General features: G+C 35.0%; 2 protein-coding genes across 8 annotated transcripts; both read left to right on the top strand.

The window, feature by feature from the left end:
- Positions 1–3,085: 3,085 nt before the first annotated feature.
- On the top strand, positions 3,086–7,441 carry SrpRalpha (signal recognition particle receptor alpha). Of its 2 annotated transcripts, XM_090156031.1 has the most exons (14): positions 3,086–3,255; positions 3,383–3,466; positions 3,549–3,692; positions 3,762–3,915; positions 4,057–4,074; positions 4,274–4,424; positions 4,488–4,644; positions 4,712–4,845; positions 4,909–5,021; positions 5,359–5,618; positions 5,678–5,891; positions 5,953–6,038; positions 6,990–7,166; positions 7,241–7,441. In XM_090156031.1, the coding sequence occupies exons 1-14, from the start codon at positions 3,139–3,141 to the stop codon at positions 7,364–7,366; spliced, it is 1,935 nt and encodes a 644-aa protein (XP_090012157.1). In that variant the 5' UTR covers positions 3,086–3,138; the 3' UTR covers positions 7,367–7,441. The 2 variants fall into 2 exon arrangements, with proteins under 2 accessions (XP_090012157.1, XP_090012158.1); XM_090156032.1 differs by lacking the exon at positions 4,057–4,074 and having other exon boundaries at positions 3,088–3,255.
- Positions 7,442–8,057: 616 nt separating this feature from the next.
- Usf (upstream transcription factor usf) lies at positions 8,058–11,330 on the top strand. 6 transcript variants are annotated; one of them, XM_090156503.1, is made up of 7 exons: positions 8,059–8,451; positions 9,127–9,269; positions 9,402–9,460; positions 9,555–9,674; positions 9,738–10,166; positions 10,223–10,329; positions 10,393–11,330. In XM_090156503.1, exons 2-7 carry the CDS (start codon positions 9,238–9,240, stop codon positions 10,615–10,617), a joined length of 972 nt encoding a protein of 323 aa, XP_090012629.1. In that variant the 5' UTR covers positions 8,059–8,451; positions 9,127–9,237; the 3' UTR covers positions 10,618–11,330. The 6 variants fall into 6 exon arrangements, with proteins under 6 accessions (XP_090012628.1, XP_090012629.1, XP_090012625.1 ...); XM_090156499.1 differs by having other exon boundaries at positions 9,540–9,674; XM_090156500.1 differs by lacking the exon at positions 8,059–8,451 and adding an exon at positions 8,523–8,676 and having other exon boundaries at positions 9,540–9,674.
- The last annotated feature ends 2,028 nt before the right edge of the window (positions 11,331–13,358 follow it).

Here is a 13,358-nt window from a genome sequence, read left to right as displayed (position 1 = left end):
ATGATTAGGACTTGACTTCCTTGTTTTTTTTTGTTTTTTTTTGTGATTTCTCATCCTTTGCTCCAAAGCGAACATTTAACAAAAAGCGCGCTTTGTGTGAAGGCTCCTAGCTATGTACAACAACCATTTCCCACCTTATTATTCCCCCACCTCGTGTGTCCATGTCTTCTACAGGGCATTGGATACTTTCGCCGTGCTTTTTAAGCCACCGCAAGTTTGTTATGAACATAATGTTCATTGATAAAATTGATTTTTCACTGGATGAATGACAAGGTAATTAGGATCGTTGTTAATGCACTAGTTTGTTGAGAAAGTGCTGCTTTTGGTAAAATTTCCTTTAAGTTACAGAGCGCTTATCAAGCAGGGCTGGACATAATGATATTTTTTTAGTAGTCAGCCTGACTAGTGAGCCTACTACCTTTATTTATTTTAAGTGACTAGTGGGGGTAAAAATGGGGGTATGAAATTAATAAGGACAGCCAACATTTTTCTTTACCCGTCAGAATTAAAATAGGAGTTTATTGATACAGCGTTGTAATTAATTTTTTTGTGGTAAAGTAAGCCCTTATTGTACAGGGCGGTTGATATTTAGGTTAAATTTATGCTAAAGTTGTTATAGTGCACTTGTTAATTTAATGTACAGGGTGATGGAAATATTGTTTATTAATTAAGGTTAAAATTACTCTTTGGTTGTTAATGCTTAGTGGGTTAGTTATGTTAAACGACAGGGTGATTGAGATCATGTTTTTCATATACCAGGTGGTTGATAAAACGCTCATTTTCGACAAAATTCATCTTGGGTTATTATAGTAAGTTTATTATATAATGAAAAGGGTGGTTGAGAATTGGTTCAAATTTAAATTTAATATTCAATTATATTTAAAGGAGAACTGTCAACACCCTAAAATTGATTACAAACCATTTAAATGGATAGAGGACGTCCGAAAATGGTTATACAAAAAATTTCATGTTAATATTTCCAGTATTTGATTTATTATAAGCAACCAAATTTCATGTTTTATCCCCCCCCCCCGACTCGAGAATCTCAGAACCGCTTGGTTGAACCTACCTGCAGCGCCATCTCGTGAACGAAATATTTTTCCCCGGTTTTATTGTTTTTCGGTCGGAACTGCCGTCTGCTACGACATTCTCCTTGGCTTTTTAACTTATAGTTATATTGGTAGATTGTAGTTAATGGTGTTTTTAATATGCTTTACACGCCGCCCTTTCTCAAATTTTTGCCGCTTCATTCTTTTGGCGCTGCACGTAGGTTCAACACATGGTTCAACAGCAATTTCTGTAATTTTTGAAGCCGTTTGATGTAGGTTGCGGAAAAAGTAGCGTAACTTTTTAAATACTTTTCCAATAACTATAACATTTCAGGGACATAATTAACAATATATTTTCTATCTTTCTACAAAAAAAACCTCGTAAATTTTGGTTTTGATGACAGTTCTCCTTTAATACATCGGGGGATTGTGTGTACTTAAATTTCCGTGACATTTTATTCCAACTAAAGCCCCATTTTCATGCTCGCTGGTAGCGGGTAAAAATCGACAAAATCCGCTTCAGCTATACACTTTTTCACTTTCCGCGTCGATCTGTTTCAAACAGATATTTTAGCTTTATTTTCACGCTTGCGAGTGGCGGAAGCGAATTTTGACGATTTTTATCCGCGACCAGCGAGCATGAAAATGGGGCTTAAGAGAGTGTACGTGTTTCCGTTTCCAAAATTTACGATTATATAAATAACACTGCGACAGACTGTCATTAACTGAAATCGTTATATGAATTATGTTAATTATTATATTACTTATATGCAAAAATGTATCGTTGTTTTGTTTGCCTGGTGGAAGTTTATTGAGTAAGCAAAGTCCATCAATGGTCAGGCTGCGCTTTATATAAATGAAGGATAACGAAGTGTTTTTCTTGTCGGGAGTTGACTCGATCATTTGGCAGGTCCGCAATGGTAAAGATTTTCTCTTCTAATAACGTCTTTCTTGGCATATTAATGAACCGGACTCTAGTAACTTAAGGGTCTCGGGAGTTCTTGACAGTCTTGTTGAGAGTCAGCGAATCCCATCTGGGTCCTCTCATTCTGATTCGCGCTTTCTATAGCTCCCTTTGCTGGTTCCCACTTCCGCGGCCGAGTCTAGCACCTCTTCACAAATTGAAATTAACGACTACCGTTATTCATTGTTTAGTGTCAATTGAATTAATAATCCGTATATTATTTTCTGAGCAATTTTCAAAGTTCAAAGAAAGGTTTTCTATTTTTCTCACAAGCAGATACGGATTTTTGGGATGAATTATTCTAAAATTGTTTACGGTACGACTACGGTAGATTCTGTAACCCCCTATTCCGCCGCCACTGAACCAGGTGACCACCTTTAGGAAATATGTTGTTTCTGTACCATCGCTGTTGGAAGGCGAGCGATGAAAGAGGAAAATGTAGAACAAATATTGAAATATCCAGCTTGAATTCCCTATAAAAATATACCTCCCGTTTTTTTCATCCTGCTGGCATCACGGTATGACTCCATATGTTTCCTCCATTATGCAAAGGAATTCTGCCCAATTATACAGGTAGAATAGGTCCTTCAATAAAACATCTTCAAGGAAATCGCCAAGAAGTAATGTTTCCGAGAGCCAGGACCTGCAAGTTACTGTTTATATAGTGCTTGTTGAAATAATGGAAACTTTTCACCTATACGGTATGCAATAAGTGTTTCCTTTTAACCAGCCTTTTTATAGGTGAAATGATTCTATTACTTCAACAAGCGTGATCCCAGTTGGCCGTGCCACAACCGATGGAGCCCGATTTTTCTGAGGTCACGTGCCGGAAAAGGGTAAACGCTTCGTAACAAAACCGTCAATGGGAAAGCTCTCAGTATTCGAATCTAGGGTACGAGTTTAAATTATCTTTGTTATTAGTCTATGCTTTCATCCTCCTAGATTTTACGAACTTGATCCTCATTATTCCTCTACTGTCAAAGAACAGCGAATATGGTGCCATCTAACGGGAGTCGCGGCCAGTCGCCGAAAGTTTATAAGAGAAAAATATTGACGTGGACTGAAATTGTGTTATTCTCATTCTAGTAACTCCGGAAGCGTATTATAATCGTTAAATTTTGAAACATGCTTGATTTATTTACAATTTTTAGTAAAAGTGGAATAGTTTTATGGTGTTTTCAAGGCACAACTCAATTATTTTCGCCTTCTGTAAATGCCTTAATTCGTACTGTGATACTTCAGGTAAGTACAAATTACAAAGGCTTAAGTTTAAAATATGTTGGTAATTTGGCTTCAAGATATGTAAATGATGTGTATTTATTTTCATAAACCTTTTCTTTTTTTCATTATATTGTTATGTTTTTTTTAGGAAAGAAGCAGTGTTAACACATTCACTCATGAGGGTCTAACTCTTAAATACAAGTTAGATAATGAGTTTGAATTGGTATTTGTGGTAAGTTTAAACCATATGTTAACTATTAACCAGGATGACCCAAAGGCTTTCGGTTTATGTGTAGCTGTCTATATAACTTTAGGTTGCATACCAAAAAATACTTCAGCTGTCATACATTGATAAATTTCTTGATGACATCCATTTGGAGTTCCGTGACAAATATAAGAGAGAACTGGAAAATGGCCATTTTCTCAGCAACTATGACTTTAGCGGAGAATATGCTAATGTACAATATATTTTTACTAAAATATAATTACACACAAGGTTAAAATTATATTTTCTCATTTCTTGAAAGATTCTTAGATGTGCAGAAGAATTTGGTAAAAAAATTGCAAGTCAACCCAAAAAGATGAAAACCTTTGAAGAGTCTCTAAAGTCAAAGAAGACTGTAGCCTCAATGATTGAAAACAAGAAAGACCCAAAGCCCCCCACAAAAGGAAAGGAAAAAGGTGTGTTAAAACCTCTGGATAAATATTGGCTTCGCTATTGTAATCCATTCCATATGCTCTTAAGCTTAAGCTCTCTTTCTCATAACTTTTCTCATCTAATGCACTATCTTTCATTCTATATTTTACTTAAACTTGCTTAAGCTGGGAAGAAGTTAGTAAGTATGTGAACTTTTGAAATATCGGCATGATATTTTATTTTCACCCTTTACCTGTTTTTATTTTCTCATATGTCCTCTACTATGTTTATTTTTAAAGTTTTATTTTATTCCTATTATATATATATTTATTAATAATACTAACTTTTCCATAAAATATTAATATAGTTAGTTGATCCATGTGTTAATTATTATTTTTCAAGAGAAACAAGAAGTGGTAAAGGAGGTTAGTCAGGTTACCAAAGAAACTGAACTAGTTTCTCCGACTTCCAATGATGAAGATGTTATCATAAAAAACAGACAAAAAATGTTTGAGAAAATGCAAGGAAAAGGCAAAAAAGTTGCTGATAAAACGTAATATTTAATTATATGCTTATAGACAAAACTTTAAAGTTATCACCATTATTATTATTGTAGAAAGAGTCCAGTTGCTAGCAAGGACAAGTCAAAGAAGCCTCGAATTTGGGAACAGGGTGGAAACTCCAGGGATTTGCCTACATTAGATTTCAGTAAAGAACAAAATGGAAATCTTGAAAATGGAATAAACTCGGATGATCTACTTAACGAAGAATCGGTATTATCTTGGTTCTTCAATATTGTTATTTAGACCAATACTTAACTTTGTATTCATGTTAATTCAGAGGTCTTGGATTGGAAAAATGCAAGGTGAACTGAAAGGAATGGAAGTACCTGATGAGTCTTCGGAAGAAGAGCTGGAAGAAGAAGAAGAAGATGATGAAGTTGAGATAAATACATCAAAGCCTAAAAACAAAAGGTAAAGTACTGTTATATTTGCGATACTTTTTTTTATTCCATGTCTGAGTTAAATCTTTTTTAGCTCCACTAAAGGCTTTGGAATGTTCAATATGTTTAGAGGACTTGTAGGCTCCAAAAGTATTACCCGGGAAGACATGCACACTGTTTTGGACAAAATGAAAGATCATATGATTGGTATGTCTAAAAATAATTTTTTTTTTATATTGTTCAGTAACTCTAAAAAAGCTCGGTGCTGAGCTCAATGGTCAGAGGTTTTTACTGAATGGGCGGGTTTGAAGTCACATTGCCCGTCCGTTGAGCAACGAAGTCATCGGCTGTAAAAGCAGGTTTTTCCATCGCTCAACGGTCACATGACGTTGCAGCACAGAGTAAGGCTATCTGCAGACGCTGCAACAGACGATATTTTACAAAATTTACGAAGTTTAGCAACGGTCTCAACGAAAATAATTTTCCAGATACTTTGTTGAGAGTTACTGAACGCAGCCAATGTTAAAATTGCTTTGTGTTTTAGGTAAAAATGTAGCTGCTGACATAGCTGAAAAATTATGCGAATCAGTTGCCACAAAACTTGAAGGAAAAGTACTCGGAACATTCACTGGAATTACATCCACAGTTAAAACCACACTTACTGAAGCTTTAGTTCAACTTTTATCACCACGTCGCAGAATTGATATTCTAAGAGACATCATGGAAGCTCAAAAACTAAAACGTCCATTTGTTGTAACATTTTGCGGAGTTAATGGAGTTGGAAAATCAACAAACTTGGCTAAGGTGAGTTGCGGAATTTTCAGTGTTCAATTACTGAAAAATTAATAACAGAACAATTTCAGATTTGTTTCTGGTTGATTGAAAACAATTTCCGGGTATTGATTGCCGCTTGCGATACATTCAGAGCAGGAGCTGTTGAACAACTAAGAACTCATACCAGACATCTCAACGCTTTGCATCCTTCTGAGAAGCACAACAATATACAAATGGTACAGTTGTATGAAAAAGGCTACGGCAAAGATGCTGCTGGAATAGCGCTTGAAGCTATTAATTATGGTAAATTTTAAATGTCTTTAATGACTATTTCAACTTAACTAATTATTTCAATAATTTTCAGCTCGTGATGCTAGAATTGATGTGGTTTTGGTGGATACGGCTGGCAGAATGCAAGATAATGAACCTTTAATGAGAGCTTTGGCCAAAGTAAATATTTATATGAATATTGAATATATACAGGGTGTTAATTGAAAAAAAGGATACAGGGCCAATAACTCAAAATTTTTTATAGCTATTAATTTGAAACTTTCAGGACACAGAACGTGCAGGGGGTCATTTGACAATGGAAATGTCCATGACCTTGAACCATGTCTTCAAGGTCATTTAAAATTTAACTCCAGAACCATTTGAGGTGTAAATAACTTTTATACTTCCTTATTTGACCGTTAACAAGTCGAAAGAATTTAGACAAAAACTGGAAGGTTGTGATGAAAATAATGTACCAGAGACCAGGTTGAAGGGCTATTAACTCGAAAAGTACTCATGCAAGAGTATTAAAATTTGCAAGACATACTCATCTAATAGGAATCTTTAGAATTTTCAAACTCCGATGACCTTTAACTCATGGTTCAAGGTCTTTCAAAGTTTATCTAGAGAATCAATGGATTTAAAGAAATGTTTCCAATTTAAAAAGTGTAAATTGAAATGTCTATTACCCGATGAAAACCAGCATGATGAAACCTTTCAAATTGGAACCATTTATCTTGAGAAAAACTTTGATTGACCTTGAACCGTGAGTTAAAGGTCATCAGAGTTTACAAAGACTTCCTATTAGATGAGTATGTCTAGCAAATTTTTATACTCTAGCATGAGTATTATTTGGGTTGTGAACCCTTCAACCTGGTCTCTGGTACATTATTTTCATCATGACCTTTATGTTTTGTCTAAATTCTTTCTAATTGAAACCCACTTTGTATCTCTAATGGTTTTCGAGGTACATTTACATGACCTTGAAGACATGGTTCAAGGTCATGTAAATTTCCATTGTCAAGTGACCCCCTGCATGGGTCTGGAAAGTTTCTTTGGCCTTGTATCGTTTTTTTAGTTAGCCTCCTGTGTATTATATTGTATTTATATTTTTAATTTTTTTTTTCCTAGCTCATTAAAGTAAACTCTCCAGACTTGGTATTATTTGTGGGTGAAGCTTTGGTTGGAAATGAAGCTGTAGATCAATTGGTCAAGTTTAACCAAGCCCTAGCTGACCACTCGAGTCAGGAGAATCCACATCTAATTGACGGAATTGTTCTCACGAAATTTGATACCATTGATGATAAGGTAGATATTTTTTAATCTGGTTAATTTTAGACAAGTATAGTTTGTATTAATCCTTAAAAAAATTATTTTTAAAGGTTGGGGCAGCAATTTCTATGACTTTCATCACTGGTCAACCCATTGTTTTTGTGGGAACTGGGCAAACATACACTGACCTTAAAACTCTAAACCCCAAAGCTGTAGTTCATTCTCTCATGAAATAATCTTATTTTCACTTTATTTTAGGATTCTTTAAACCTTGCGTTATTTTCTTACCAGTAAAAATACTAAACAATCAATCATTCCCTTTGTGAATTTTTTTTTGGGTGAAGGGGGTTGGCTAATTTATTCCCGTAATATTTAGAATATTTTACCCTATTTTTCTAAAATATCTTTACAGTCCAAAAGTTTCAATTGGCAGCTTTTAAAATTCATTTTGTGCGTTAAAATACCTCTCCATGTTTTGGGCAGAAATGCGGGTAAATATAAACTTTTTTGCTCAAGGCATGTAGGAGTAGTGTTGCTTGCAAATTTTTTTTTAAATCCGTCAATTCTATTTCATCTTAATATTAAATACCTATTTTTAGTATGCAAAATTATGTTTTTCACAATTTATGGGGTTTATATTAAACATTTAAGGTGTTGTTTGTTCATATTCAAAGCAAAGATAAAAAAAATCTTTGTAAAGTATTGAATTATTCACATTTTCAAATATAAAAGGAATGTAAATAAAGTTTATTTAAAATGTTTAAATGTCATTCATCATTCAATAAAAGCGCCCAATTTTAATAGAAGTAAATGTACAGTTTGGTATGTGGCAGACAAAATCGCTTTAGTTTTCGATGCAAGAAAATTATCTTGTAAACTATAAAAAGTATATGCTTGATTCTATCAGGAGGAGCGGGAGGGGGGTGTGCTTCAAAGGAAAGGTTGGTTTGGTGAAAGCTGGGGGTTAAGATAGCTTGGTGGATGGTCATGTCCCTCAGACTTTGAGGTACGCGTCAAGTTCAAGGGACACCAATGTTCTGTATTTAATCTTTAGAGTTCATATAGGTCTTAAATATTATAGTAACGAATGCAAATCGATGGCAAAGTCCAACTGAAAACTCAGAATTCTTAATATCGCGTGGCTTTCTGGTTAGCAGCCGGAAAGTAGTAGTAGTTGCTATTGCGTATAACCATTTCAGAACGTGGAAAGTAGCCATTTTGGTTTTTAACTCATGTGACCCGCAGTTGTTTGCCCTCGTGATCATCCTGGCAAATTCAAAATAAATCACATGGATTTGTTAGATGAAACTTTAGAAAATAGGTAATATTGCTTTTGAATTTTTTTTGACGTAGCGAATACTTTTATTAGTTCAATCCTTTCGGAAACTAAAGCATCAATTTTGTCCAACAAGGCTTAGTGAGCTAGCACATTAGGCCTGTTTTGTGTTATTCCATCCCTTGATACTATAATCTTACACTAACAGTCTGCAGTGCTCTTTTGGTTTTTCGTTACTTTATATGGTCACTTGATTTCTGTTATTTAACAGTAAGAATAAAACTGGTTAAGAGAGAGACATTTCTAGAGATAAGAACACTTGTGTAAGCCTACATGTTACAATTTACATGTACCATTTTCAAGTTTCACTTTGGGTGCGTAACATTTACATTGCCATGATTTATTGAGTTCATAAGGTCTGATTACCATCAATTGGCTAATGTCATAATTACATTTTAGCGGGTTACACTACATCATTTGGTCTAGCAGGCTTATTTACCACCATTTTCGACCTCATGGTATTTTTACGTGGCAAATGAATTTTAAATTTTCCATTAGTTATATTGAGTAGCATGAAACATCTTTACTTAAGTATGGATTGTTAGTTGTTTGTGGCAAATTTCCTTAGTGTGATTTAATTTATTAGCCTTGGGCTCTCCGAGACATGCAAATGATTTTGCATGTTGTTTTATTTTAATGTTTTCTTTTTTTCATGTGCAGGATGTGTTAAGTCTCTGATAGGCATATCAGTAGGCTTTTGAAATTCTATACTGGGTACATCAGTCCCTTTTTCACCTACATTGTACCTAACCTCTGGAAGAGCAAAACAGAATGTTTATTGTTCCAAAAAACAAAATTTTTATGTAGGTATATGTATTTATTTTAGATTAACACAATTTTTGCAATAAGTGTTTTGCTACTAGTTTTAATTATATTTAATATTCTTTCTGATGTACCTGAATATGAGATTCATTTTATATTTATTTTTATTACAGTACCCAAGAGAAAACATCTGATTCCGCTTCAGACGAAGCTTCTCAACTACAATCTGATGGTAATAAAAGAGGATTTTGTTTCCCAAAGAATAACTTTCCAATTTGAACTGTATCATAATATTGAATTTTTGAAGAAAGTTGTTTATATTGAAGGTGAAACGGTAGAAGAACAAAGCGCGGCCATCGCCAGTGTAGCCTCACAAGGCTCATCCCTAATAGACCCTGGTGTTTCAAATGTTCAGTATCAATTGAGAGCTGAGAGTGGTCAAGGAGGTATATAATTATTTGTATTTCAGAGCGAATCCAACTTATTATGGTGGTATGTTATTTTTACAGGTGCCTTGACCTATCGAGTGGTTCATGTTACCCAAGGACCCGAAGATTGCAGTGGACAAGTAGTGACGACAGCAGCCACATTGGTTGCTCCGCAAGTAGCTCAGGCTATTATAACGAGTCCCTTTACAACTACAAATGGAAGTGGTAGCCCCGATATTGATGAGCAAGAAGAGGAAGAAGGAAAGTTCACGTACTTTCCAGCCATTAGCGCTGCCACTGGAGCCGATGGAACTACCATTACAGCAACTCCAGAAACAGCCGCTCTTGCCGCCTCTGCAACCGGTCAATTTTATGTTATGATGTCGCCTCAAGAGGTTCTTCAAACTACAGGCCAGAGAACTTTGGCACCAAGAACTCATCAATATAATCCGAGACTAGAAGGACATAAAACAGCCAGAGATGAAAGGAGGAGAGCAACACATAATGAAGGTATAGCAGCTTTGCATTACGTTGAAAAAAGGTAAACAACCTTTTTCTTAAATTAGTTGAAAGGCGCCGTCGTGATAAGATAAATAACTGGATAATAAAGCTTTCTAAAATTGTACCTGACTGCAACGCAGACCATACGAAGCAAGGACAAGTCAGCTCTACTGTAATGACGATAATTGCGATAAGTCTTTGTTACTTTATACTGAAAATAACTTTTTACTGATAGAGTAAAGGGGGAATCCTGGCTAAAGCCTGTGATTACATTCAAGAGTTACGAAACACAAATGCAAAATTACCCGAACTACTGAAGGAGAATGAAAGTCTTACGGTGGAAGTGGAGCTTTTGCGACAGCAATGTGAGGAACTGAAAAATGAGAATCAAGTTCTTAGGGCTCATCTACAACAAAATGGAATATCAGTCAGTTCCGATCTTGGTGCTAGCACTTCGTAAACTGCCTCATTAACATTCTACAGACTAATCTTATTAAAAAGATCAAGCTGAACCTTATTTCTTTATCATATCATGGCTTTGGGATTTTTCGACACTTTTTGGTTAACATTTTGCAGTTAACTATTCTAAGATCTTGTGTAGAGCAATTATTTGTCCCCTGTTCCTGGAGGGGAGGAGCTTTTTCATCTTTATAGATTTGCCTACTAACTCTAGCTTAAGAATAGTATGTTATTAATTGAAAAAGAAATATATTCTTTATATTCTAAGCTCCGTTTTTATTTTATTCAATTTTATTATCATATATATACCGGTGCAGTATAGACCCGTAATTGCATTTTTAAATTGTTTCCTTAATATAGTCAAATTGGCTAAATTAATATACATATTATATTATAAAAATTAGGAAAAGCCCAGTCTTTAAGATTATGTGGTACATTTCCATTCTATCACTTTCTCCTCTCCTCCAATTATGGTAAGTTCTCATTACCTTCATTTACTGTGGAAACTTATTACAGTATCTTGCAAATAACCTTCTTTTGTATAAATGTAAATTTGTAATTAAAATTTGAAGCTTATAATTTCTCGTTAAATCCACGTCAGATATTTCTTTCAGTAAAATAAATTGTTATTGTAAGAAATTAAAAGTATTTGATATTGGTTGTTTTTATTCTGAAAAACAGCTTGTATAAAATTTGCTATGGAAATTTAATTTTATGAAAATATTGCGTCAAATGTCAAACTTTATAAACGCATTGTTGTGGGTTGCTTGACAATAAAGTTAACAATTCTTTCATAATGTTAATAAACTTAATCGTATTTTGCCCTAGGTAAAAAATATAAACTTTATTGTTCTTGCTTATGACCATCATGGGATCATTATTTGGCCCATGCTATGACCGAGTTTTCCGTGCTATCTTTAAAGGGAGTATCAACTACCTCAAAAAATCCTCTACAGCTTCCGTTAAACCTGGTGGTAGAAATGTGAAATTCCTTGATCCACCATAAAAATGGAAGTTCATACCATAGACATGTCTATGGTTCATACTCCCTTTAATACTCTAAGCTCTCACCAGGCGACACTTTCTAAATTTAAACTTCATTCTCTCAATGTATTTATAATATTAATTTCATAAACACTTGTGAATTATGTTACTTTTGATAACATACACTCTAAAGATTTATATGCCCCATACCGTAAGTAAATACATACCGAGGGTTTGGAAGTAGAAAATGAAATTTCATATTTATAAATTTACTTATAAAATAAAATTTGGAGAAAATTTAACAAAAATAGCAAAACCAAAAACAAGGGAACAGCGGGGAAGACAGCAGTGGCGTAGCTAGCATGGTTGACACCCGGGGCGGATATCATGGTGGGCTACTTACTAGTCTCTATAGTTTGTGTTTTCACAGTCGGGTGTCACCCCCAAATCAAGCCCAAACGGGTGGCACCCGGGGCGGAAAGAGAACCCCGCCAAACCCAACCCCAGACCAACCCCACGAAGAGACAGGAGAGGCGAAGCACAGGAGGGAAGCCACCGGAGAAATTTATTAAGGATAAAAAGGTAATGTACAATGTTTGATTTTTTTTTAAATGTGTTGAAATAATTAAAATTTACAAAGTTATTGAATTATGAGAATAATATATTTTTGGATTATGATATTTTCTATTTAAATTATCTTAAAAATTTAATTGGTAGGATGATCTTGGATTTTTTTTTCCACGATGAAGACGTAGACGACCTGAAGATAGGTTTTTTGTGATGAGGATGACGTAGATGACGTGAAGGGGAAGAAGGTTTTTTTATGAGAAGATGACTTGGATCACTTGAAGAGGAAGGTTTTTGATGAGATGACTTGGACCACTTGAAGATAAATAATTTATTTATTATTTTGTGATAGAAGACTTGAATGTGAATTTTGTATTATTAGTATTTATGAGGAGATGACTTGAAGAGGAAGTGTTAAATTTTTCAGAGGAAGAAGTAGATGCCTGGTCGACTTGAAGAGAATTTATATGAGGAAGAAGTAGATGATATGGACTGCTTGAAGAGATTAATTTTTTGATGAGGAAAGAGTAGGTGACCTGAAGACGAGTTATTTTTAGATGAGACCATGGTGTTTTTTATTAATTTTTTCCGGAGGTGACGTGGATGACTTGAAGAAGGCGAGGCAGATCGATGAATACGATTGTTTTTTTTTTGCAGTAGATGACTCGAAGTTTATTAACAATAAAAATAAGAATCTGCTAAGTTAATACCCAAGGAACCTAACAGGCTTAAGTCAACTAGTGACTTGTGAAGTCAATTACCGGTGGCCAGGTTAAATTGCGTAGGAGGGTGGTGGTAAGCTCTTCATGCCTACACTTACATACTATCATAGGTCTCCATAAGTAAAGGTCTTGCATAGCGCCCCATGTTTACGGCATTGACCATGAGATAAGAAAATGAACGTACGACGATAGGGCAGTAGCGTCATTTTCTTTTTAAAAATTTCTACATCTAAAATATTCTCTTACAGCCTTTGGGAGGAGGGCATCATGCCTTCGCGGTGGAAACAGGCCATTTTACATCCTATTTTAAAACCGGGCAAATCACCTACGGACTTGAATTCCTACAGAGACATCTCACTGTTACCCAATCTTGGGAAAATTTAAGAAAAACTGGTTCTCGCCCGCCTAGTGTGGTTCCTGGAGATTAATAACGTCCTACCGCCGGAGCAATCGGGGTTCCGCGAGGGTA

Source organism: Leiobunum rupestre, chromosome 8 (assembly GCF_980474605.1).
Source record: "Leiobunum rupestre chromosome 8, qqLeiRupe1.1.hap1, whole genome shotgun sequence".
NCBI classification, from domain to species: Eukaryota; Metazoa; Arthropoda; class Arachnida; order Opiliones; family Sclerosomatidae; genus Leiobunum; species Leiobunum rupestre.
The sequence above is the reverse complement of the archived record's forward strand: the minus strand, read 5'-3'. Positions and strand labels throughout refer to the sequence as shown.

Bases quoted from the DNA above. Each gene is read 5' to 3' on its own strand.
- Usf (XM_090156502.1), top strand. From the start codon at position 8,420: ATGGATTTGTTAGATGAAACTTTAGAAAATAG. The intron at 9,675-9,737 runs GTATATAATTAT...TTATTTTTACAG, and splicing joins AGCTGAGAGTGGTCAAGGAG to GTGCCTTGACCTATCGAGTG. The intron at 10,330-10,392 runs GTAATGACGATA...TTTTACTGATAG, and splicing joins AAGGACAAGTCAGCTCTACT to AGTAAAGGGGGAATCCTGGC.
- SrpRalpha (XM_090156031.1), top strand. From the start codon at position 3,139: ATGCTTGATTTATTTACAATTTTTAGTAAAAGTGGAATAGTTTTATGG. The intron at 3,693-3,761 runs GTACAATATATT...ATTTCTTGAAAG, and splicing joins TTAGCGGAGAATATGCTAAT to ATTCTTAGATGTGCAGAAGA. The intron at 7,167-7,240 runs GTAGATATTTTT...TTATTTTTAAAG, and splicing joins TTGATACCATTGATGATAAG to GTTGGGGCAGCAATTTCTAT.